The sequence below is a fragment of the Tasmannia lanceolata genome, unplaced genomic scaffold, assembly GCF_043159265.1.
Source record: "Tasmannia lanceolata isolate RefF3 unplaced genomic scaffold, GAP_Taslan_0.1 ptg000037l, whole genome shotgun sequence".
NCBI lineage: Eukaryota > Viridiplantae > Streptophyta > Magnoliopsida > Canellales > Winteraceae > Tasmannia > Tasmannia lanceolata.
The window spans coordinates 45,491,159-45,518,231 of NW_027518714.1; the positions used below are offsets into that span (position 1 = coordinate 45,491,159).

The 27,073-nt window shown below is 39.2% G+C and overlaps 2 protein-coding genes and 1 non-coding gene across 3 annotated transcripts; 2 read left to right on the forward strand and 1 right to left on the reverse strand.

The window, feature by feature from the left end:
* The first annotated feature begins 1,260 nt into the window (after window positions 1-1,260).
* On the forward strand, window positions 1,261-21,187 carry LOC143862699 (eukaryotic translation initiation factor 4B2-like). The gene is made up of 3 exons (XM_077373772.1): window positions 1,261-2,531; window positions 19,636-20,064; window positions 20,920-21,187. The coding sequence occupies exons 1-3, from the start codon at window positions 1,396-1,398 to the stop codon at window positions 20,942-20,944; spliced, it is 1,590 nt and encodes a 529-aa protein (XP_077229887.1). The 5' UTR covers window positions 1,261-1,395; the 3' UTR covers window positions 20,945-21,187.
* LOC143862742 (U6 spliceosomal RNA) lies at window positions 6,084-6,188 on the reverse strand. The gene has a single exon (XR_013240459.1). It is a non-coding gene; the product is annotated as a U6 spliceosomal RNA (small nuclear RNA).
* A 1,867-nt stretch (window positions 21,188-23,054) lies between the features above and the next one.
* Window positions 23,055-24,450, forward strand: LOC143861881 (high-affinity nitrate transporter-activating protein 2.1-like). Its single transcript, XM_077372834.1, has 2 exons — window positions 23,055-23,347; window positions 23,895-24,450. The coding sequence occupies exons 1-2, from the start codon at window positions 23,215-23,217 to the stop codon at window positions 24,383-24,385; spliced, it is 624 nt and encodes a 207-aa protein (XP_077228949.1). The 5' UTR covers window positions 23,055-23,214; the 3' UTR covers window positions 24,386-24,450.
* Window positions 24,451-27,073: the final 2,623 nt, after the last annotated feature.

Below are 27,073 nucleotides of genomic sequence, written 5' to 3' on the forward strand. Positions count from 1 at the left end.
TATCAATAGAAGGATCTGTTATCCAGTGGTGGCATATTAGTACTGAAGCCATCTGTATGAAAATTTGATCCATGTATAAGGGTATTTTAGTCATTTTAAGTTCCATCTTTTTTCACCGATGTGTTGGATGCCAGGTAAGCTTCACCTAAATCAAACAAATCCAACTTCCATTATTTCGGTAATGACACACTTCCCTTCATTTAACAGTTCCTTTTATTAGATGCCTAGATTGTCACGAGTAATGCTTATTGGATGCCAGATAAGCTTCCCCAAAAAGCAAGAAAACCTAACTGAATCAACCTCTATCCTTTTCATAATGACACTCCTCCCTTTAATCTAACATTTCCCTTACGAAAAGGAGTTCCGTTACCAGAAACAAGGTCGCGTAGTTATCAGAAGGGAAATGTTATCAGCACTATTGTATTTTGATGAGGGCACTCCTCACTTTATTAAAGTACAGTATGACCCACACCATAATATGATCCAAAACGTCAATTAGATGGGCCACAGCCTAAATACGTTGTGCCCCGAAAATTATTTCCGTAGGTTGATCCTAACCCTTCGATTAACCCCTCTAACAATCAGATCGGAGGGTTAAGATAAACCTATGGAAATGATTTTTAGGGGCACAACCTATTTAGTGCGTGTTTGGCGTACCGTTTAAAACACCGTTTGGGAGTGTTTGGGTGCGCAGCCACTGTTTGAAACGCCGTTTGAAACACCGTTTTGAACCCTCAAAACGGTGTTTTGCAAATTGAGGGGGGGAGGTCTGTTTGTAAACGCCATTTTGATCGGAGTTTTTGGGCCATGGATTTTTACGTTTTTGCCCTCACCAAAACTCCTTTTTACACCTTTTATTTTTACCCTACCCCCCCCCCCCTCTCTACAACTTCCCTAAAACAATGCCCTCTTTGGTCATTTTACCACTAAAACTCTATTTTGGAGCATTTGCAACTAAACACACAATGCTTCCGTTTGCCGTTTAAAACGCCATTTTGATCTGGCCAACCAAACATGAAAATGTCATTTGGCAAAACGCCATTTTGAACCAAAATGCCATTTTGCAAAATGTCATTTCAAACGCTATTTCAACGGTATGCCAAACACACTCGGCCATCTAATGGACGGTTTGAATCATCCTATGGTGCGAGTCACACCGTACTTTTAATAAAGGGAGGAGTGCCCTCATCAAAATACAGTAGTGCTGATAACATTTCCCAGAAATATCTTTTCTTAAGAAGCTCAAACAAGTAGGAATCTCTCTCTTTCTTTGTTTCTCTCTCTCTTTCTATCTGGCAACACCACAGCTATCTTTTTTCTGTATATCTTTTCAGACCTCTCTCTCTCTTTCTCTCTCTCTCTCTCTCTCTCTCTGATCCATCTCTAAGCAGAAAAATGTCAAAAACGTGGGGAATAGGGGCATGGGCTTTGGATGCAGAACGAGCAGAAGACGAAGAAAGAGAACACCAAATGGCTAAAAATTCTCAAATCTCTACAAATGAATCTCAGAGCTTTCCAAGCCTCAAAGAAGCCACTTCATCCAAACCCAAGAAGAAAAAACCCATAACCCTCTCTGAATTAAACACCGGAATTTATGTGGGCCCCGGAGGCGGTAGTAGGTCTAATTTTTCCTCTGGATCAAAGGGATTAACCCCTGATGAGATGCTCCGATTACCCACAGGACCTAAAGAGAGATCCGCTAATGAGATCGATCATGGACGATTAGGGGGCGGGTTTCGGTCCTATGATCGAAGGTCCGATGATAGAGATGGGTCTTGGGGTCAGGGTGGAGGAGGTGGTGGAAGGAGGAGTTATGGGGGTTTTGATGAAGAAAGGCGAGAACGGGCCCCGCCTAGGGTTTCTGATTTTGATCAACCTTCTAGGGCTGATGGGGTTGATAATTGGGCATCTGTTAAGAAATCTGTTCCTGTTGTTTCTATGGATTCCGGCCGGAATGATCGGTATGCTTCGCTTGGGGGTGGTTCTAGGGCTGATGAGGTTGATAATTGGGCTGCTGGGAAAAAGCCTATTCAGGCGAGATCTACGAGTTTTGGATCTGGGTTTAGGGATTCAAGTTCTGGGTTTAGGGATTCGGGTTCGGATTCGGATCGATGGAGTAGGGGCAGTGGATTGCGTGATGGGGATAAGGAGAGGCCGCGGATTGTTTTGAATCCGCCTCGTGGGGATGGGGTTTTTAATGAAGTTGTAAGAACTAGGGCTAGTCCATTTGGGGTGGCGCGTCCTAGGGAGGAAATTTTGGCTGAGAAAGGGTTGGATTGGAGGAAATTGGATTCAGATATTGAGATTAGGAAGACTAGTAGGCCGACGAGCTCGCAGTCTGTTAGGCCTTCGAGTTCACAGTCGAGCCGGCCTGAGAGCCCGGTAGCGTCTCAGTTAATGGAAGTTGGGGTGAAGCCACGAGCGAAAGTGAATCCATTTGGGGATGCGAAGCCGAGGGAAGTTTTGCTGCAAGAGCAGGGAAAGGATTGGCGGAAGATCGATTTGGAGTTGGAGCATCGTGGTGTTGACAGGTTTAGATTGCCTTTCAATTTTACTTAGTTTGATACCTGAATTGGGTTTTCAATTAACTTTCAATTGAAGTTGCGTAGGCTTTCGATTTGTAATCAAATGGGGTGATGCAGCTTATTTACTTCATGGAAAATGATATAGTAATCGAGAGTAAGACTGATGGGAGAGACCAACAATGATTATGTGCCATGTGTGCAAAAAAAAAAAAAAAAAATCTACTTTTTGTTGATTTTCCTAAATCTAAGGGCTGCCTTACATCACTTGTGATGTTGTGGCAAGAACCCATTTGTTTGGTTCCCTGTTCGGTCTTACTCTCGGTTTTGCTAGCATTACTCTTACTTCATTATGAATGCTATGCTCAACCATCACAATTTGGCTCTGCCTAGTTTGTGTAGTTATAATTTCCTGGATCCGTGACACCCAAATCCACTTTTTTGTACCATTATCTTCATACTTATGCTTCTTAGTATGTGACCATCCTAGACAAGGTAAAAGTTAAATAGGAATAAATGGGGATGACTGCTTCAACCACAATATGTGATAACTGTGGAGGATTTAAATGGGTGTTGCTCTTTATTCCTGAATATGCTGTTAGTTCATTCTCTTTGTTGTCCATAGGCTCATGAAAAAAGTTCTTTTAAAATTCACCATTGGGGTGTAGGTTGTTAGTGTCCTTTCAAGAGGTGCCTATCGTGAGCATCGTAATTCGGATTAAGCATTCCTCTGGAGTATCTGAATCGCCAATTAGAGAAATCTGCACAGTGAAACACTAATGAGTAATGAATCATGATGTAATGGAATGTCATAATGTCGTGTTCGTTGTCATACAGAAAAGCCCTTCTGGTTCTGACAAGAATTAGGTACGGTAAATATTTGGTGTGGGTAATCCCCTAAACCCAAATTATCAGGATCAAGAGATGGCAAGGGAGCCATTTCAAAAAAAAAAAAAAAAAAAAAAAAGAGATGGCAAGGGTTTTTTATGGCCATCATAAATGACATTGTGTTAAAGTATTCTCCAACAATGCTATATTTAAATGTATAATTCTTGCAAAGGAAAAAAGAAGAAATATTTGGACATGCACACCAATTGGTTTGATTTGCTCCAACTCTAAATTCTGAACATCTAGAAGCTCTAAGTTCATGAATGCAACAAATCTTTGCATAGATGATTAGCTAGGTATGAATACTTATATACATATGATGCATATTATGTGTGTGTGCTCATGGCGGCCTGTTAGGTGGAATTGTCTTTTTTATTTCTTTTCATTTTTGGTTCCCTTCCGTTGAAACAATAACTAATTGGTTGAGCTTTGCTTTATTCTGGCTTAACTGTTCCTATATTTTATCTTCGTTACCTTTTCTTAATAATGAGAAACAATTTGAAAGAACTGAGTTGACCCCTAGAACTACTGGTATATTTACGTTCATCCCATTTAATAACCTTTCTTTGAGAGGTTTCTCAGTAGCTTATTCCGCACGTTGTTGCATTCATACTTTGTAGAAGACTTGAAATTTATATTGCCCATCACTGTTTATAAACTCCTTGCATCAATCGCCGTCTTGCTCAAGTTGACTTCTTTTTACCTTGGCCAAATTCTCATCCAAGTCCGAGTTTTGCCCTACAAAGTCAATCAAAACTACTTGGCCTTGCTCGAGTCAATGAAAAATTGATCACCAGAATCCTTTAGTCACACTAATCGGCCTAATTTTACTGCGGCTGAGTTCTCATATGTGTTAGAGTTTTGGAAATGATGTCCCCACTCCCTCTATTAAAAAATAACAATGATGTCCCTAGTCCCATGTTTCAATAATGGCACTCTACTCATTACATTTTTAAATTTTTTGTTGAGAGATTTTTTGGGAATTGTAACAACCTTTAAAGGCTAACTAGAGAAGTGTAAATGGTGTTAGGGCCATCATTAAGGATCGGGGAATATCATTTCCCTACATATGCATATGTATTGGGAGGAGATAAATGAAACCCCCTCTCCCCGGGTTTTTAACCTCCCTCCCTATCTATCGTTCGTGAGGCACTGAATCTTACAACCGGTAAGCTAAATTAAAAGTAACTCTTTCTCCAATTCTCTCTTTATGGGTCACTGCATCTCTGTCTTCATAATAAACTAAATGAAAATGTGACTCTCTCTCTCTCTCTCTCTCTCCATGGATTTCTGCACTTCTTCCTCTTTGTCCCATCTCTCACCACCTTCTCCCCCCTCTCTCCCTCCCCCTTGTTCGCTCCCTCATCATTGTCTTTCCTTTGGTCCCCATATCTTTTTCATGGAGTTTTGTATATGTTTGGCTCACACAGTGAAATCCTGAAGAAAGGAAAAAAGAAGAAGATATAACCAATTACCCTCATCCCCGCCAAAGACACCTCCCTCTTTCTCTCTCATATCCCACCCAAAGATATCAATCTCTCTCTCTCTCTCTCTCACACACACACATATCCCACCCAAAGATATCTCTCTCTCTCTCTCTTCCTGGCTCTCTTTGTTTACGTGTGATTCAGTCCATGGTCAGTGTTTGCTGTTTTCTTTATCTCCTCCATTTCGATTTATCTGTAAATTCCTTCTTTGCTCTCTCTTCTCTTTGTTCAAGATATGACAAGCCCTGAGCTTCCATGAACAAATTCTACCTAAGTCTCTTGGGGCACGGATGATCTATTGCGAAGCTACAGTTTATATGGGTGTGGAAAAGTGTGGTAATGGCGAGACGAAGGTAGCGGTATCAATGGGAAGAAGAAGATGAAAATAGAGGACTTTTATTTTCCATGGCGCGCAGAGAGATCTTCTTCTATTTCAAGTAAATTGGATGTTTAAATGTGGGAGAGTTTACTCAAATAGATGCATACATGTTAGGTCCAAAGAGTTCATTATATGTCTATTATTTGCTGCTTTCATTTTAATTCGGGAGGGAGGGAGAGTTTACCTGTTCGGTTTGAAGTAAATTTGATAATTGATATTTACATGTTCTTTCAAAAGATTCTGTTGGATGGTTTTTAGTAGCTGATTTCCTTTTATTTATCCCTAAATGTGTTGATGAGGTTTACCTTGTTTGATCATTCTTAACAACTTACTACATTGTTCACTAAAGCATGTTTGAGATTTACATGAGATGCAGCTTTGACTATATTTCTAGATACTGTATGCCTTAGGGGCCGTTTGGATTCGCGGATTTTAGAATCCGGGATTTCTTCAAAATTTTAGCTAGGAGACAAGAGAAGAAGCAGACCCGCCGTCGTTTTTGACTTGTTTTTTACTTCTCGCCCTTCTTCCCGGCAGCAAGAGAGTAGCAGATCCTCCCATATTTCCAGGTTTTAGAAATCTTAGGATGCAGGAGAGATTTTTAAAACCTGAATTTCTCGCTTAAAATCCAAGAAACGCTGCCAGGACAGCTTGCAGCAGCTTGATCATGAACCATCTTTTACACTGTTTTCAAACTAAAAACCTGGATTCTAAAATCCGCGTATCCAAACAGCCCCTTATGTTTTTAGTATTTGCCAAAAGCATGCATTTTAAATGGTTTTGGTCACATCTTTTTTTTTATAGGTAAAAAATTTGGACCATTTCTCGATTTGTGCGTGTCATCCTTGCGCAGGGGCCATGCTAATCTTCTCTGTATTGTTCCAATTTTATCGGATGTCTTGATCATGAGCCATCTTTTACACTGTTTTCAAACTAAAAACCTGGATTCTAAAATCCGCGTATCCAAACGGCCCCTTATGTTTGTAGTATTTGCCAAAAGCATGCATTTTAAATGGTTTTGGTCACATCTTTTATCAACTTATAATGAATAATTTGTGTGTATGGTGTATCATTCTACTAGTTGCCACTCCACTAGCATGTATTTTAAATGGTTCTAGTCACATCTTTTATCAGGTGCATCATATCATGCAACATGCAGCCTATCTTTCATTCAATACTTCACCTTTCTTTAAAGTCTATTTTTTACACATCAAAATTTTAGTATGTTGTTGGTACTCATGATCACCTAGTTGATTATATTTTGCTTTGTTTCATGGACAAATGTGTCCACATGCTTATATTATGCCGCAGCAAGCTTTGAAAACTTATACACAAAGTAGGGCCTTGTTGAGCCTACTTGTGCTCGGTTGTGATCTCCTTTTGAGGAAATGGTGATTCAGTTGAATCACTTGTATGAATTCATGCTTTATTATTTGAGAGTATTATTATTTATATCACAATTCTTAATATAGATGTCTCATGATTATTTAATACTATATGTTATGGTTATTATGTTTTAAGTGATAATGCAAACATGATGTGACATTAATATGATCTTTCTGATGCAATGCATAGGCATCTTATTAAAAGAAAAAAAAAAGAACGGAAAAGTTTAGGCATTTTATCAAATTTTAGTAATGTGATTGTGCTATATTAGGTTTTTCTGTTATGAGTTGGACCAAAGTTTGGACTATTGAATGAAACTTTGGTTATGTGGAGAGGGTAGTTAAAGGATTAATGCATTTGGGAGCCTATGAAAGGAACGTGGTTAAACTTAATGTTGGAAAAGGGAGAGTATGAGAAAATGGTAACTTTTTTGGGATGGCAGCAAGACTGGGGGAATTGTCGATGAGGCTTCAGTTTAGACCTAGGAAGGTGACAAGAGGTCGGGATGGGTGACATGACACCGAAAAATCATTCCAATCGTTCAGCCTTCACTAACAATCAATCCGCCACCCGCATATTGTAATCTCACATCACATCAATTACTACCAAAGAATGTGAAAAATATAACCAAGTCCCTAGCAGCTCCGTAGCGTAGGATAAAAGAACAATAGGATTACAACATTGCAGTATCAATCTTAATGTGAGAGTGCAAAGCCCTATTGGTAAGGGGGTGCGGGAGCATAAGATTGAAGCGTCATGTGGTTCCACGGTTTTTCACGCGTATAGGATGGATGGGTTTCTTGCTACCTTTTGGTGGGTATGGTTACTCAGAATCACCCTTTGCAATAGAACCTGAGAAGTGAGCTAGATATGTGTGGGCGACGACTATCTTGCATGAAGTTATGCCTTCAGTTAGTGAGAAGTCTTCTTTGTGTTACTATTGGTCGCAGGAGCAGCTAAGCAGGTAATATACATATATACATACGTACATACATACATAAATACACACACACGCACATATACATATATACACGTATATTTATGTGGAATTTGCTAGGGACCATCGCAGAAGGCATTTCGCACCTGGGCTGTTGCATGTGAGAGCAGCCACCTCAGATGAATTAGATGAATGAGACAAAATCTGAGCTTGTGTGGCTGCTTTCACATGCAACAGTCCAAGCACAAAAATGCCTTGCGTGCGTGCGTGCAGAATATAATAAGACTTTTGGTGGACGACATGTGGTTCACAATCTGGGTTGTTATAACAATGATGGTTCAATCTATTGATAGGGATGCAGCTTTTGTGTACGCAGATGGTTCAATCTATTGATAGGGATGCAGCTTTTGTGTACGCAGTGGTGCTGGAGAGTGCACGACTTGCAGAGATGGATTGTTTGGAAGGATGTGGAGGTTAGGTATAGGTTCAAAGCTTAGGAAGTCTTGCAAAGATGGATTGTCTGGAGGAGATGGAGAGAGCAAGTCTAGAGAATGGTTGATACCAATTGTGTCGCTATAGTAGAAGTTGAAGAAAGGAAATAATATATGAGAATTTCTTGAGACACAATTTGTTACGTCACCAAGATTCCCCCTTGGTCATGAATCTTCCAATTTTGTCCCATTGGAGTATCAATTGGTTCACTTCCTAGTTTACCCATATTCTTTTACAAATTGAAAACATGCTTCATTTGCGATATGAAATCCCACGTTTCTTCACATCCATCTGATGGAGTGTGTATGGTTGATTGAGAGATAGGGAAATAATACTCTTCACATAGTTTAGTTTGGCAATATGAGCAAAACTCTTCTAGCAATACTCAACTCAACTCAACTCAACTCAACAAAGCCTTTGTCCCAAACTAGTTGGGGTCGGCTAAATGAATCCTTTAGAAAAATTTCATGAAGAATGTGAAAGGAATCTACCCGGATCTAATCTTGGCTCTAGTTGGGTTCTTCTACGTGGATCATTTTCTTCCATTCTATCCTATCCAAGGTCATGTTCTCTGTTATGTTCCTAGCTATCAAGTCTTTCCTCACTGTTTCTACCCAAGTTGTTTTCGGCGTGCCCCTGCCTCTTTTTACTCCATCAATTTGGCACGAGTCGCCTCTTCTCACCGGAGCATCCAAAGGCCTACATTGGATATGTCCAAACCATCTTAAGCGGTGCTCTCTCATCTTCTTCGTAATTGGTGCCACCCCCACCTTTTTACGAATGTCTTCATTTTTAATTCTATCTAACCTTGTGTGGCCGCACGTCCATCTAAGCATTCGCATATCCGCTACACTCATCTTATGCACATGTTGCTTCTTTGTGGCCCTACATTCTGAGCCGTACAGCATGGCTAGCCTCACAGATGTTTTATAAAACTTTCCCTTCAACTTTGTAGGGATTTTACAGTCGCACAGAACTCCTGAGGCAAGCTCCCACTTCTACCAACCTGCTCTTTTTCTGTGGTTAACATCCTCTTCAATCTCTATCTCCTTATGTAGAATTGAATCAAGATAGCGAAATATATCCCTCTTCGGTACCTCCTGTCCAGTCATATTTACTACATCCTCGTCCCGCCTCCTTACATTACTAAAGTTGCACTCCATATACTCTTTCTTAGTCTTACTCAGTCTAAAACCTTTGGATTCCAATGTAGTTCTCTATAACTCTAACATAGCATTTACTCCTGCTTTGATTTCGTCGATTAATACTATGTCATCTGTGAATAACATACACCACGGCACCTCATCCTGGATACCCTTCGTAAGCTCATCCATAACTAGCGTAAAAAGATAAGGGCTTAGAGCTGATCCTTGGTACAGTCCTATTATAATTGGAAACTCACTAGACGTGCCATCTGTGGTTCTGACACTAGTTACTGCTCCATCGTACATATCCTTGATCACATCAACATATTTAGTAGGCACTTTCTTCCTTTCAAGGACACTCCTGGGAACCCTATCATACGCTTTCTCCAAATAAATGAAAACCATATGAAGGTCTTTTTTATTTTCTCTAAATTTCTCCATTAACCGCCTAATCAAGAAGATAGCTTCCATAGTCGATCGTCCGGGCATGAAACCAAACTGATGCTCTGACACCTTAGTCTCTTTTCTTAGTCTATGCTCAATTACCCTCTCCCAAAGCTTCATGGTGTGGCTCATTAGCTTAATTCCTCGGTAATTGGTGCAACTCTGAATATCCCCTTTATTCTTATAAATAGGTACTAATGTACTCTTCCTTCACTCATAAAGCATCTTCTTAGTCTTCAAAATATTGTTAAATAATATAGTTAACCAAACCGAACCCACATTACCCAAGCATCTCCAAGTCTCAATAGGAATATCGTCAGGCCCCCTAGCCTTACCTGATTTCATATTTTTCACAGCTACTCTTACCTCTGATGTTCGGATTCTACGAACAAACCTCCGGTTTGTATCATTAAAAGCGTTATCAAGTTCTCCCAAATTCGCTACAGGTTCTCCATTAAACAACTTATCGAAGTAACTTCTCCACCTCTCTTTAACCTCGTTTTCTTTTACTATCAATCTTTGATTCTCGTCTTTGATGCATTTTATATGATTCCAGTCCCTGCTCTTCCTTTCTCTCATCTTAGCAAGCTTGTAGACATCTTTTTCACCCTCTTTCGTCCCTAACTTATGGTACAAATTCTCATATGCCTTGCCTCTAGCTTCCCTTACTGCCTTCTTAGCTTCTTTTCTAGCCAATTTATACTTCTCAATGTTCCCTCATTTTTACACTTATGCAAACATTTATAACACTCTTTTTAGACCTAATCGCCTTTTGGACCTCCTCGTTCCCCTTTTAAACTCTTCTAACAATCATCGTGATAAATTTGAATACCTTCCTTTGCCACGGTTCTTGCTTTATACCTTTCAACCAGAACATCAAGCTTGTGCTTTGACATGTGCATGCACTTACATCCTAACATATGTGGCCCTTGAGGTAACTCGATCAATTGCCATGATTTTTTTCATTCCAATATATGCATTTTCTAGAATGGCCTCTTTCCACTTAGGATGGCCAAGGCATTTGAATCTTTAGAAGAAACAGAAGGGACGATTTTTGTAAGAAGTAAAAAGGGTACTGACAAGAAATAGTGTTACTTATTAGATGAGAAGTACAAGATTATTGTTTATCCTTGCGTATGGCAATGGGAAAACAAAAAAAAAAGGCAATGGGAAATTCAAAACCGGTATAGGGGTGGAAACACTAGGAATGGGTCCTTAAAGGACAAGAGAAGTACTTGGATTTGAGGAACTTGATTGGTGGTAATCAACTGGGGGTTCCGCAGGCCTGTCCTTTGTTCTCTGGTGAGTTTAATCTTTGAAATTACTTCTCTTCAGAAGTGGTAGGATCACCAATATTATTTAATGACATACAGAGGAATAGAATCTGATGACATATCCATGGGTCAAGAAGAGAGAAAGATATGTGCTCATTAGATGTTACATTTGTTGGGACATATAATTTTGTTTTCTCTGGACAATAATTCCAATTCCCTTTATGTTAATTTCGATACTGTAGGAAAATTCATTTTATGGACTGCCCGCCTACATTGTCCATCTTTTATCTAGAGCATGATCCAAACAAATACTCAAATCTTCTATGATAAATGTAAATTAAAGAATATTATTAAAAAAATGTAAATTAAAGAATTGTTTGGTTTGAGAATTTGAAGAGTACATTTTCCATCAAGAAAATGTGATAACCTCCAAATCATTCAAAAGAAAAGAAAGAAAGAAAGAAAGAAAGAAAAGAAATAAGCACGTGAAAACATCCAGTTGATCATATATATATATATGTGTGTGTGTGCGCCTGCGTGCGTGCGTATGTGTGTGTGTGCCTTCTGTTGGTGAGTGGATGGCTGTTGGGTATCCCTATGTGGTAGGCTTGGAAGATGGAGCTTTAAACCTTGTCCTCTCACCTATGCTTTTGGGTTAGCAATGGTGCAAAAACTTTCTTTTGATTGCGTACTTGGTGCAGAAAACTTCTGGTCATGTCCTTCCCTGACCTCTTTGCTCATGCCATCAACCCTTAGGCCTCAAATGATGACTATCTTGATGGTGAGGGCCCTCAACGAGCAATTACTCCACTTTTGCAGGAAGGGAATTCCCTTAGACTATCTAATGAGTTCCTGGATCTTTTTGCATCGGTCTGTAACCATTACTTATCTATTGATGATTATGCTGATGAGATCTGGTCCAGACCCGAGACCACAATGGTATATTCATTGTTATGTTATAGTATTTGTTGACCAATGCCCCTCTTTGCCCAAGGTTTCTAATATCTGGAATTCCCATCTTCTCCTAGAACCATGACCTTTTTGTGGAGTATCGTTCTTGGTAAACTCCTTCCTGGGGACTAGCTAGTCATGAGTCACATGTGTGATGCTCGCGATTGTATGTACTGTGTCCTTCCATTGGAACCCCCCCCCCCCCCCACACACACACACACACACATCTCTCTATTCAATGCCCTGGAGCTCAACAAATCCGAAGTTACTTATTTGGTCTATTCAATGTGTGACCTAATGTATTTCTCCTTTCGTCTGTCCATTGCGTTTGGGGAGAGACTTGAATGCCCATGAAAATTTTGTTTCCTTCAGCGATTGGATCATGTGGAAGGATGGAAATGTGTGGATTTTTAAAGATAAATCTAATTCAATTGAAAAAATAATTAACCGAATTATTATTTAAGTTTTTGAGTCGGCATCTAATGCTAAGTGGTTTATTGATGTTGCGGTTCAAGATATTATCAGTAAATCAATTTAGATTAGCGTAGAATTCTCCCTCATGCTAGGCCTCCTGAGGTTTGGGCTCCCCCCAAAAAAGGGGCAGATTACATTGAATTTTGATACTAGTAGTAAACTTCTCAATAGTATTAGCTCTACGATCTTAAAGAATAGGAGTAGCTCTACGATCCCAAAGGAGGGTATTGGAAGAGAGAGAGAGAGAGAGAGAGAGAGAGAGAGAGAGAGAGAGAGAGAGAGAGAGGTTCTTAGCTTGTTCTGTCTTATGCATGCCTTTACGGTCATGGTTTTAAATTTCGGGCGAAATGTTTTTTTTTTGGCCGAAATATTTCAGTTTTGTCACAAACCGAAACAAAATTCACATGAAGTCGTTTCTTTACAAGATTTTGTAAATTTTAAAATTTCGGCAAAATTTTGGTTGAAATTTCATTTTTCAACTTTTTCACATTCCACTGAAATGTTAAAAATGTACACCGAAATTGACACCGAAATTTTATAAATTTTGGTCAAAATTAATAAAATAAACGAAATCATAATCATATTTTTACATGATTTCGGCCGAAATTTCGGCCCGAAACCGAGTTTCGGTGGTGGCCGAAACCAACACCGAAACCGAAATTTAAAACCTTGCTTACGGTGTTTGTGATGCAATGGAGGTATGAGCTCGTTCTATGTAGAATGGAATTAGATTGTTGCCTGAAATTAGTGCTGCTAAGTTGTGGGTAGAGAGTGACTCTCTCAACACGATTCACTGGCTTAGGGAGGAGTCCTGTCCCTGGTTATTTTGGCATTTTTTAGAGATATTTTTTTATTTACTGAGGAATTTTATAGAGAAAACAACAATTTCTTTAACTTGTTGGCAATTTTTGATGTTTCGTGCTCAGGATTGGTGATATCATGAGATGTCAAGTTTGTGGTTTTTCTTCTTTTTCCTTTTTATCTTGTATTTTTGTGGCTACCTATGACTTTTTGGCCTTTGTTCTTGATTAATAGAATTTCATTTGTTTTAAAAATAAATCAAGTATTTAATTAGAATACCTCAACCAAATCGATCTTTGCAGTATTTTATCTAGAAGAATCTAGTAACCTCAAGGATATTCATGTTCATTCATTTCGAGACCAAGAAGTTTGAGACATACCATTATCGTAGGCCCTGTTTGGTTTCCTGGGAGCGTAGTGGAAGTAGTAGTTAAGAGGGAGGTGAGAAGGATGGGAGATGTGTAGAGTTGTCTAGAGGATTATAGGGGAAGAGCGGTAGTGTGTTTGATTGGGCGTCAAACCTCTAGAAGAGGTGTTGAAAATATAGTGGTGTCAATACCAAAATAGACAGTAGAAGAGAGAGAAAGGGAAGAAAGAGAAGGAGAGAAAAATGTAATGATTACACAAGAAGACATATTCTACTCTTCTCCCTTGTAAAACCACTAAAATGGAGGTTTTTTGTTAGAAGATTAGTAGGGGGGACAATTCTGCCACATAGGCTTCACCTAGGGAAAAAGTTAATAATTATGTCCCTTCCATGTCTTTGTAGTCAAATGGAATTTGAACTCAAATTTGGCAACCAAACAACATCCGGCGTTCCATAGTCCGGGAAATGCCCAGCCATCTTCCACGTTTTTTGCAACCAAACAGGGCCTTAAAGATAGCTCTCTGTAGCTCATGAGAAATGTAGTGCTGAGGATGTAATTGTGCATTAGATGACACCGTTCCTACTTAGTGGGTCTTTATAAATAAATTGTCCTAGAAAATTGACATTTGGAAGCGCAAATACATACTTTCCAATGCAAAGGATTACTGTGGGAATTTAGTGTTGGATAAAATGGAATTTGGATGAAAAGCAAAGGCTTAATTATTGCAAATGAATTTACAAGGTCTATTAACTCTGTAGGGGTAGTTTGCTCATTAACCAAAGTTAATGAAAGAAAGAGAGGAGGAGACATTTTGACATTATGCAACATTTATATGTGATGTGGTGATCTCAACCTTTGATCGTCATGTTGTATGATTCAGATCATGATTTCAAGAGAAGCACACACTTTTTTATGATTAATGATTGATAATGGTGGTATAATATTTTTCTTGGTTGTGATTGCTGAAAATTATAGATTTGAACATGTTAGGTTTGATCTGGGTGTGGTATGGTTAGATCTGGTCGTTATTTTAGATCTAGACATGGTTTAGTTAGATCTGGACACGATTTTTGATCCAGCCATGGTATGATTATATTTGAACGTGCCTGCACTATTGTTTTTTCTTTGGTGGATCGTCCCATCTTCAGGGTTGTTGATTTGGTGTCTCTGTTGCTGCATGTGTACATCACTTTGTTGTGTTATTTTCAGATTTATATGGCAGGACAATGTTGTGTCCATGTTGCTGCATTTGGACATCACATTGTGGTGTTATTTGCAGGTTTATATGACATGACAATGTTGTGTTTTGTTGTGTGCAAGTGTGTGGATTGGAGAGTTATTCTTTGGTCACCAGTTGTTTGACAAAATTCCTCTAGGATAGCCCGATGTGTGGACTATTGTGTGTTGTCTGTGATGGTGAAGGCTGCCTCCATGGCCGAGTGAAAAGGTGGTGTCCTATCCTTCTTAGTTGAAGTGATTAGTGATCTCTATTCTCTTCTTACTTTGTAATGATCTGGTCATTCAAATGACGACCATTAAACTTAATAGAAGCAACTATGTTCAGTGGGCTAAATCTTTGGAATTTTTTCTTACCGGTAAAGTTAAGTCGGAGTGCTCAACAATTGATAAACCTGACTTGGACGATATGAACTATGAAACATGGATACAAGCAATTACACAAGTCAAAACTTTGTTATGGAACAATATGGAGCCGAAGATCAGTGGAAATATGATATTTTTGACACTGCCAATCATATCTGGAATCATACTCGAATGTTATTCACTGGATCTAACAATATGAGTAAGATGAATGACTTCTCTACCAAGTACTATCATTTTCAATATGAAGACAGTAATTTAACTAATTACTATTCGTCATTGATAAACCTGTGTGAGGAGTTAGATATCCGTCAGCTTATGTTCACTGATATTGATGTCATGAGAAAACAACACGAAGATATACGTGTTGTAAATTCCTTAATGGCCTTCGACCAAAATATGGCCCAGTTCGCTCTCAGATTCTTGGAGGTATTGTACTTCCTTACTAGAAGCCTTCTCTCAGAATCAGCATTGTACATCTTCTGATCCCAACGGTGGATCGACTGTTGATAGATCATATGCCCTTGCGGTGCAAGTGGGTACTGGTCGTCATCATAGTGTCGGTGGTTGGTTTAGTCGTGGTGCAGGTGGTCTGTTTGGTCGTGGTGCAAGCCGTGAGACATTGGGAGGCAAAGGCACTAACCGAGGTCCAAGGGAGTGCTCACATTGTGGTGTTTAGAGCGGGACTATTCCCTACATATTATGGAAACCTCTTTAGATTAGAGGGTTGCGATCATCCTATAGAAATGATTTTGGGGGCACAACCAATTTACGTTGTTGCCCATCAAATGAACTGCTTGGATCATCCTATAGTGTAGACCGTACGATTCATTTTGAAAAATATGGGTGGGGCCTATGATTGTGCCTTAATGTTGCTGTACGACCCGCACCATAGGATGATCCATCCATTTAATGGGCCAGAAAGCAAATAGGTTGTGCCCCAAAAATCATTTCTGTAGGATGATCGCAACCCTCCAATCTATAGAGGTAGGGTTTGGCTGCGTACCCGGTACGCACCCAAAGCATGTATCTTTACACATGATGTTTGGGTGAGTACGCAATACGCACCCGATACAGGTGCGTTGGCCTCCGGAGAGTACCCGTGCTTCCTAGCATCTCATGTTTCAAGAGGAAAAATGTCTCGCCTCACACCTTCACCCATGAAAACACTATTATTGGCTATACTATGTTACTGAGTGTTAAAGTATAAAAGAGAAATAACGCCTTTCTCCAACAGCTTAAGCTTTTGGAGAAGTTGGTAAGTTAACATGGTATCAGAGCCAAAGGTCTCGAGTTCAAACCTCCCGAATAGCAAAAATCCGTATGCGATGGTCGGCCCAAAGTGGGACCACATATGCCACGTGTTTGCCAAATGGGCCATGTGTTTGCCAAGTGGGCCACACGTGCGGGGGAGTGTTAAAGTAGAAAAGATAAATAACGCCTTTCTCCAACAGCTTAAGCTTTTGGAGAAGTTGGTAAGTTAACACTGAGTAAAGTATATATGTCCATCAGCATTTTAAACCATCGATCTGATAACCATGTCAACCTTACCTATTGGTCTACACCCTCACTTGTGGTTAGGTAAGAAACCATTATATTTATTAAGAGTACTTAAAGGTTTGTAATAAGAACGCATATTGATTTTTTTATTGTCTTTTTATTTAGGTTATAGAATATTATAGTGCTATTACTTGTGTCTTTTTATTTGTGTTATAGAATATTTTACTATCTGCCATTCAAAAAAAAATATTTTTTGGTACTATTGTTTGTGCTCGTTTATGTTACTGGGTAAAGATATATGCCCATCGGCGATATAAACCATCGATTGGATAACCGGGTCAACCTTACAAGTTGGTCTACAACCTCACTTGTGGTTGAGTTAGAAACCATTGTAGCTATTAAGACTGTAAAAGTTTGTAATATGAATGCGTATTTATTTTTTTGTTGTCTTCTTATATCGGTTATTGAAAATTAGATCGCTATCACTTGTGCCTGATTATCTTTATTTATTTTTTAATTATTCATCATTTTTCGTTAATATTTTAGTCTTTGAAAAGTTGATCGGTGACATAAAATTTATTATTCTGATCATAGAAACATATCCCGTATTCTAGATTTTAAGGATCCTTGCCCGTAGCAGACAAAAGCATATTTGATCCTTGCCATAACTGTATCATAAAATGGAAAAAATTTAAGACGGATGCCTTAGCCAATAAGGACTATTTGGTCAAAGTCACAGGTACACTGGATCCGGAAGAAGTTTTCTTCAGAGTTTATAAAATGAGTTTCTTTCAGGAAGCTTTAGAAAATGAAAGATAGGCCCGAAAGCAGCGATGGGAGGAGGCTAAGGCTGCTGAAATAGAAAGGTTAGAGAAGCTTCAGAAGATCATGGCTATCGATCCGCAGGAGTCAAGGGACTCCCTTGACAGGGAGGTTAGTATGGAAGTTAGAGTCCGGATGGGTCTGGAGGAGGACTCTGAGGAAGTTTCGAAAGCATAAGTTTCAATGGAATTGGAGGAAATCAAAGAAATGGATGCTCTTCTGGCAGTGGGAGATGTTTTCGGTATTGGTTTTGATGATGATATTGAGGCAACTAAGAATCTGTTTAGATCAATGGCTCTAAGGAACTTGAATGAGCAAAGGGAGGTTTGCTTGGATAAAGGAGAGGAAAAGAAGGGGTCCGAGGGCAACAGCCCTAAATGAATAACCTATCAGCCAAAAAAGGGGGGAGGAGGTTGAGAAAGTAGAATAGAGAAGGGAAGAAAAAAAAGAAAAAGGAAATAGGGGATTAGGAAAATAAGTTTTAACGATTAGTTGTTCTCTGAGTTTTTGGGTTTTTGTATGATTTAATTCTATGGAGTTTTGCTCTATTTTGGGGGGTGCTTGGGTAGAGGTAGTTTGATTTTGATGTGTTGGTTTTTGCAGACCGCTCAAGGTGAAAAGGCAATGCTTATCTTGATAATCATCTCTAAAGGATAACAATTTGTAGGCCCGTTATATCCCAGATATCCTACAGCTGTGGCTTGAGAGATTCGTTCTTTCTCCTAGGCTTTCATCTGGTATTAAGTAGTATTGCTATGTTTTTTTGGAGGTTCTTGGAGGATCATTCAGAGGTTTTAACACAGAAGTCAGGTGGTTGGAGAGAGCAGCTTATCTATAAGTGTTCAAGTTTTTTGAGGTTAACTGGTTTTTGCAGCATTAACAAGTTGGTTTTGAGCATCCATAGTGGAATTGCATATGGGTAGCTTACAGAGTAGTTGTAAGGTTTGTAACTCATTTCCTGTTCCCTTCGATTTGGCTTTGGGTATGCCCTAGCCATCATATACTAATATTTTGTAATGCAGGCTGGGACCTCTGGTCCTGATTGCTAAACAAATATTAATGAAACTTGTCATATTTCAAAAAAAAAAAAAAAAAAACATCGGGTATCGTATGTGTTTCCTGGTAATACGGGTCCTATATGGTATACTGATACTATAGGTGGCCATGTGGTTCGTTGTAGGAATGCATGGCTATAGCCTATAGCTATCAAATAATTTATAATCGAGTATATCAAGCTACACCTCATCAGTATCTGTATTACATCTCTTGGATTGGTTGGGCTGATTTAAATGTTTGGGTTTCATTAGCAAATCTATCGGTGGGTCTAGTGGCATAACTAACTATTGCACTGGCATGACAAGTCTTAGGGCTATCATGGCAGAGGGCCAGAATACTATATGTTAAAGCTTGCAAGGGCATTTAAATCAGGGGTTTTTATATGATGAAGCACATTTTTCCTAGGAAAAGTATGCGCTGGCAAAAGTACAAGTGTGTGCCACATGATCACATGGACGGTGACCAGATGAATGGCCATACAGACTTGGTACATTCACAGTGGCCACTTGAGTTTTTTTTTTTTTCCTTCAAAAGGTAATTGTATTGCAGCTGAGAATTACAGATTACATACAGACGAGCTGTTCTCCATTAGCAGAAATTACAGTAGCCAGTAAGTATGGTGATGGGAAGAAATTCGATTTAGTAGTCATCGTATAATTTTAAACAAGAAACTATGATAGTTATCTTTGAAGGGTTCAGTGATTGGTATAGCAATCTTGTAATCTCGAGGGCTTCTCATGAATTAGATAAATGTATGTGTTCATGTATGATATATGTGACACTGGTTTTGCATGGATTGGTGTACAATTATTAATCCATCTATTTTTGTTATGAAGAAATCATGTCTAGCTTGAAACATGTTACGGGAAATTTATAGGAAAAGAAACTTATCCCATCTAACAACCCGGATATGGTATATTTCTTACCAATTGTTTGAGTTGCTTTTTCAGATGCCTGACCCATGGAATAATGGTACTTATTTACATGCCGACACATGTCTAAATGCAGACACAAATGTTATTTTGCAGTTTTATAACCTCACATCTTTTTAGAAGCAGTTTTGTCATTAATCTCCAGTATGGATTTCTTTCTGAATCTCGAATTCTTCAGACCTGAGACACAGGAGGAAATGATGCTGAAAGAAGAGATAGAACACTTAAAGAAGGAATTGGCAGATGAAGCAGAGGTTATCGTGGACAGGGAATCTACGACAGGACCTGCTGTGGAGAGCATTAGTCTACGTGAGCAAATAATTAGCAAAGAAAGAGATCTAGAGCTGCTGATACGCGAATTGGATGACAAAGTTCGGTTTGGCCAGCGAGCTAGTGACAGGCCCAGTTCTGGGGCTGGTAGAGTTGCAGGTCTTCCGGATAGGCCACCCTCACAGTCTGGCTTGTCAGAGTCTTCTAGAAGCATGGAGTTTATGGATAGGCCTCGATCCCGTGGAGCAGGAGACAGTTGGACCAGATCTGTAGATGACAGAAGAGCGTTTCAAGGCAGCAGGGAAAGAGGATTTCTTGGCAATAGGGACATTGACAGGTGTGTTAAATTACTTGATTTTTTAAAGATATTTATATCATTTAATAATGATTTAGACACTAGAAGGCATTTTGCGGAGCGTCTGTTGCATGAGAAAGCAACCACCTCATATGATTTAAACGAATAAGACAAAATCTGAGCCTATGTGGCTGCTCTCTCATGCAACAGATACTCTATGAAATGCCTTGTGCAATGGACTCTAGCAAATCCCAGGATTAAATTAAAAATGAAATGCCTATCTCAGAATCACTAGTATATTTCTCAAGTAGAAAACGTATCCTTATCACACTTTAGTGTGGAGAGATCGGTTCTTGATGCATCTGGATATTTTAGTTTGATGTTGAAAGGGAAATAATATCTGCACTCTGGATATTTAGTTTGATGTTGAAATGGAAATAATATCTGCACTGCATTGTTTTGGTAATGTCACTCCCCGCTATAAAACACTTCAATTTTGCTGGGAATTCTAACAGCCTTTAACAGCTGACTAGAAAAGTGTAAAAGAGAGGGGTCTCATTAATAAAAACAGGGAATGAATATATCGTTTTCCTTTTAGAAACCATTAATATTCTGGTATTCTCATGCATTGGACAGAGTTATGGCCTGTGTATATGAGGCTGTTTATTGCTATCATTGGTTTTGATCAATTCAGTCTCCACGCTGAATGGAGAAATTGGAACAAAAGCATTATGGGTCTTCATGTTTCTGGAAAAAAAAGAAAAGAAGCATTAGGGTCTTTGTCATTTCTTACATTTGCTTTAGCTTTTCCACTTCCTACATCAGGGTCTTTGTTAGGTCTTTTCTTTAGCTTTTACATTTTTTACTGTAATCCATGTGATTTTGTTGTTTTTGCAGGCCAAAATCCAGGGAAAGATGGTGAAGCTATTATTGGTGTGAATTCATTGGGTATTTTTGACACCAAAACAGAATAATTTTTACGGTTTTATTTTTTCTTTTCCTCCATTTTGGTTTTGTGCTTGGAAGAGGTTGCTAGAGATCTTGGACATGAACCTTGATACAGTGTAAAATTGCAATTTTTTACCTATTTCAAGGCAAGCAGCCTCTCAGTCGTAGTCTTGTTCTCGACTCCCTTCTAAATCCCAATTGATTTTATGTGGCTGAAGACTTGCAAGTTGCAATTTTCTCAATGCTTTTTATCTAAATTATATCATCTTTGGTCGATCTTAGTGATGTGTAATTGTGGATAATTACGAGCATGGTTTGCAATGAAGCATCAGAATGTACTTCAGTGCATGTAGAACGGCCAGAGGGAACTACTCATGGCTGTTGTATTGGAACCCAAAGCCTGAAGTTACGGAGAGCATGTTTGATTGCATGATAGGTTTTTATGGATAGACCTTATTTTAGAATAAGCCGTTATTTGGCATTTTTCTAGCAACTAACTTTGATTACAATCACAAGTAATGACTTTAAAATAGAAAAAGTGGAGTAGCTGAAAATCAAGCTGGGGGGGGGGGGGGGGGGGGTGGGGGCGGATTTTACTTGCCTAGCATAAGATGTGTCCGCGATGAATATGGTGTCCCTCAATTTTCTTCTGAAAATCAGATCGTATCACATACATTAGATCTAATTTGTAAATTAGAATGTCACGATCACATACAATAGATCTAAATGAAGTTAATCTAATTTGACCATGCAAATAAACTAGAACGCAAAGTGGATCAAGAACTTCGATTGGCCATGGCAGATGATCAATCTGGGTTGGATCTTATATTATCTTTCTAGATGACTGTATCACAGATGGGATTGATCTTCTAATTATCAGTTAGATGGCAGCAGAGACCAACCCTCTTATATATATAGAAAAATAATTGTTAGTGTTCTACCCATAACATAGCATAACCCTAATTAGTTAATTGATCTGATCTAGATCAATTTAATTAATTGTTTATCCTTATGTAGTTAATCTAAGCTGCACTAAAACTAGGGGTGCAACTTGGGTCGGGCTCAACCTGAACCCGACGGGTTCAACCCGATTTTGGCTCGGGTTGGGTTGGCATTTCCTATGGGTTAGAGTTGGGAAAAGCCAACCCGATTTAATTTCAGGTTGGGTTAGGGTTGAGGTCTTGCCGACCCGACTCGAATCCGACCTTCGTCCCATAATTTTATCCTGATTTTCTATGGGTTATTGTATTTTTCTATTTGACCCAACATGAACTAGAACCAACCTGACCCGATTTTGGTTAGATGGGTTGGGTTAGGGTTTAGAAATTTAGAGGCAGGTTGGGTTAGGGTTGACCATGCTCAACCGGAGGCCCGGGATGGGTTGGGTTAGGTTTGAGGGAATGCTATCTCAAGTTGGGTTAGGGTTGGCTTCAACCCAATCCAACCCAACCCGAGTCGCACCCCTAACTAAAACATCCATCTTACTCTAGGACACTTAAAAATGCACTGATCATCCTTATACCCCATTATAATTACTTAATCAATGGATAAATCTAGTAATTTAACACTTAATCTTGCTCTGCAATCTAAACTGTTTATCGAAGATCACTAGTTGCCCAGATCTTGTATATGACTTACTACTGTAAAAATGTTAGTTTTCTTGCTAAAAAAGCTCTCTCTCTCTCTCTCCCTCCCCACGTGCATGACACGTGCTATTCACGGCTAATTATTACAGTAATTACAATGTAACCCAAAGTGTAGTTTGAGAAGATATTTTATGCCAAGTGGACCATTCTCCATAAAGTAATGGCTCTTCGTTTCTACCACCCTTTTGTTTGTTCTACCTCTTTGTGTGGCCTAGGAAACACGAGAATGACAGGATGAATAGAGTACCCATCTATTTTCCCCTCACAACCAACGGAGTCAACTCAATAAAACGCCTCCCATTTAACTCGTTAAAGAAAACTAACCAATCTCATGCCCCTTCAGTATCGTCATTTAAACTAACCAGTCTCATGCCCCTTCAATATCTCTTGGAGTCATTTAAACTAACCAGTCTCATGCCCCTTCAATATCTCTTGGAGTCATTTATTACATTCTAATATTCGAGAAAAAACCCTTTTCCTCATTTCTTTTTGGGTTTTTGACTTCGATGAGTTCTAAGCCAACAACCCCTTTATAAATAGCCCCTCCATTTCCACTCCCCAAGACTAGAAATCTACACACCTGTTTTTCCCCTCTCAAATGGGTTCACATTTCTTCATCGCTCCTCTCTTTTTTCTCCTCCTCTTCTTCTTAGGAACTGCTTACGGAGGCGTACTCTTATCTTCTCTTCCTCGAACACTTGTAGTGGGAGCATCACCAAAACAAGCCGAAGGTAAGAAAAAATAATATTATCACATAGCTTTGATTTTTCTCTCCCATCTTTGTTAACTCTTTGATGTTACTGCTTCTTAAGTAATCTCAGAAATCCACTGCTTCCTTCAGATTTCTATAGCGTTTCATAGATAAGAATATTGCAATAATTAAAAAAAAAACAACTGATCATGATGCGAAATATTTTAATGAGTTTCCATATAAATCCAAAATTTCTTTTATTTGGGGTTTCTTATCTAAGAAATTATAGGATTCATTTCATTTTCTTCGATAAGAAAATGATCCATACTGACGAACCCAACTAGTGTCAGGATTTGACTTATCAATTTGAGCCAGATAAATCCTTTCACCTTCTTCATGAAATTTTTTAAAGGATTCATTAGCCGATCCCAAATAGTTTGGGACAAAGACTTAGTTGAGTTCTTATTTAAGAAATTATGTCGAGCCAAAATGAACTTAAAAAATTCACCATATTCAAGTAAAATTGACTGAAAGGCCACACCTAATGCATTAAAGGTGAGGTGTTTGTAATTTTGCTCCTTCCACAGTTTTAAAAGCAGGAGAGGACACGATAACCGTGACGTGGGGAATAAACAGTACTCTGGCTAGTGGGACCGACAACGAGTACAAGACGGTTAAGGTGAAGCTGTGTTACGCACCCATTAGCCAAAAGGATCGAACGTGGAGAAAAGTAGTGGATGATTTGGCCAAAGACAAGACATGCCAATTCGAGATAGTTGAGAGAGCTTACTCTTCTAACAAAAACCAAAGAGAGGAGAGCTTTAATTGGAAGATTGAGAGAGATATTCCAACGGCTATTTATTTTATTAGAGCCTATGCTTTTGATTCTGAAGGGACCCAATTGGGTTTTGGGCAAACCACCAATAGCCAGAAAACGAGCAAGCTATTTGAAATCCAAGGGATCACAGGTAGACACTTGTCTCTAGAAATTGCTGCATGTTGTTTCTCTGTTTTTTCTGTGGGTTCTCTTTTTGGGTTCTTTGTCTTGGAGAAGAGGAAGACTAAGAGGGCTTCCTAGTTATCTTCTTTCTAAGTTTATGAATGTATCCTTCTTTCGATATTGGAACTCCAATTTTTACTTTACATTTTTGTGATTTTAGTTTTATATCTTGGTTGTAATTTCTCGAATCTGTAAGTTTCTGTGATGTTGGATGTATTGAACTATTCATTTGGTGGTGGGCCATGCTTTGATGGCAATTTTTTTGGCTCAATGTGTGTGGTTAGCTTTGGGGTAAATAATGAAGGAGATTGCGGAAAGTCCTGGGAAGTAGGAAAAGATGTGTCTTTTACACTGGGACCCATGCGGAATCTAAAGGGAAGTGATCTATTCGCCTCCCTTTTCTTCCCTTGGCCAGCCCCCTCTAATGTATTTATGATTATGGTTTTAAATTTCGATCGAAATCCGGTCAACAGACTCAGCACCAAACCCGAAATTGCCTAAACCCAAAAATCTCAAATTTTTTAATTATATAGCATTTTTTCAGAAATTTCAGAAATTTCGGCCGAAATTTTGTATGAAATAATATATTCTTTTTATGTACGCAATTTGGACCGAAATTTCAAATTTTTGGTTTCAATGAGGGCTGAAACGGTTACCGATACCAAAATTTAAAACCTTGTTTATGACTACCCTTTTACACAGTAACCTGGTGGCCCAAGTAAGAGAATAAGGCGAATATTTCATTTCCCCGCAAAAGCCATAGTCATGTGGTCGGCAAATGCAATCATGAAGAAGATAAATGGTAGCAAAAGATGTGTCTATTAATATTTCATTTATCCGGGATGTGATGCCTGTGGACCCCGATCCCGAGGACGGTGTGGCGAGGGACACGAGATCCCACGTCTGTCCTCTAAGATCCCCACAATGTGAAAGAGAGCTCTACCAAGGAACTCTCGAAATGATGCCACTCACAGCATGGGTGGCGATATAAATGAGATACCTCTCGATTCAAGGACCAGCCCGGAACCAAGATGTACCTATAACAAAGAAGAGTCGTCATCCAAGGAAGTAGGCCCTGGATCCCATGAAATACTCTGTTGCAACGGATAACCAGAGATACAAAAGTCCGTGCCTGATGACGAATGGGGAAGGTATTAAGCGCCCCCAATTCGCCCAAGTGCAAGCACCTGGTCTCTTATGCCATTTTTAATTAATTTTGAAGAGTTTTGGGCTAAAATCATGTGAATGAGAACGAGTATCCCCGAAGAAACGTATATCTAAGCATGCATGACCCGGGGGTATGGGCAAAAGAAAATAAACATCCAAATCCTAACTCACCGCATCTACTCCTAACCCATCACATCTAGGAGAGCAATAACATCCGCATGCACAGCTACAGCTAAGCAAGTAATAACAGATATGATAAGCAGAAAAGCAGTAAATATCTACAGCTAAGCATGTGAGACTAAACGCACAAGGAATAAGCAAGCTGAAAGTAAACACACAAGGAACCAAAGACAAACACACGATAAACTAAAAGATGCGAGGGAAGAAAGGAATCAGAAAATAGGCGGTATGCGCAAACCCAAAATACCAGAAAAAAGAAAATGAGACATACGATAGACTCAGGGAGCGATTCTAAAGGAATCGAGCTCAGTGATCCTGATCCGCTAAAAATCGGACAAGTCTCGCGATCGTCATAGCCTATCGTTGGGCTCAGCGAGACAATCCCTGTAAAGGGGCCACGCTATGTCGTCACCCATCCCAAGACCCGATAAAACGTCGAAAAACCGATAAAACCGGCAAATCACGATCAAAATCGGAAATGAAATGAAAAGAAGGCTCCGAGTGACCTGACAATCACCATCCTTGCCCGTTTTGGTTTTTGTATTTTTGGGAAAAGCTTGAAAGATATTTTTAGATGCTGAAATGATTTTTTTTAAGGGTTTAAATGATTTTATTGAAAAGTTTGACTGAACTTGGGACGAAAATCCCAAGCTGCCTACGTACCCTGTAGAAAGGGATCAAGCCAACGTAGTTCGAAACAGCTTTTCGAAAAATGCTTTGAGAGTTTTTTTGTTTTTTGGATTTTTGTTATTTGATTTTTATGTATTTTTATCCCTTTTGATCGAAAGGGGGGTTTTGGCTCAAGAGGTTGCCGTCCGTCATCGCCTAAACCCGACGATTGTTCCCAAAATCGATGGAGATCCCGAAACGCAAGGAGAATCCCATGGAACATGTGAAAAGATGAACCCGAGGAAGGAAAGAAATTAATCCCTAATCCTGTGGAAAATGATCATCTCGGAGAGGAAGGAACCCTTGAGTCCTGTAAGAAAGGATGGCCTCCAAGAAAGGAAAATCCCTAAGCCCATGAGAAATGATGAGATAAGGATAGAGGCATGGAGGGCAAAGGGATGGGTCAGGAAACATTCTGCAGTGTGAACATCGCTTCCCAAAAGAAGAAACGGCAGAGGGTGAGTGAAACAATATGGGAAAGCAAAATCATGGGGGGAGTCAACTTCCAATCAGCAAAATCGATTACTCTCATATTGTCAAGACACCCAAATGAGAAATATAGATAATCCAATAGCAAATTTTCTTTCATGCCTACTATCGTTTACACTAGAAATTCGAAGAACATGCTAATGACATGGGCCTAATTCATGCGATGAACTCATTGAAATCTACAGACGGAATAAGAAGAAAAGGAAAATTACCTGTAGAATGGTTGAACTTCAACTGATGTCGACGAAATCTTCGGAATTA

Coding starts and splice junctions, on each gene's coding strand:
- LOC143862699 (XM_077373772.1), top strand. CDS start 1,396: ATGTCAAAAACGTGGGGAATAGGGGCATGGGCTTTGGATGCAGAACGA. Junction 2,532..19,635: donor GAGCATCGTGGTGTTGACAG/GTTTAGATTGCC, acceptor CGAATTCTTCAG/ACCTGAGACACAGGAGGAAA. Junction 20,065..20,919: donor GGCAATAGGGACATTGACAG/GTGTGTTAAATT, acceptor TTGTTTTTGCAG/GCCAAAATCCAGGGAAAGAT.
- LOC143861881 (XM_077372834.1), top strand. CDS start 23,215: ATGGGTTCACATTTCTTCATCGCTCCTCTCTTTTTTCTCCTCCTCTTC. Junction 23,348..23,894: donor ATCACCAAAACAAGCCGAAG/GTAAGAAAAAAT, acceptor CTCCTTCCACAG/TTTTAAAAGCAGGAGAGGAC.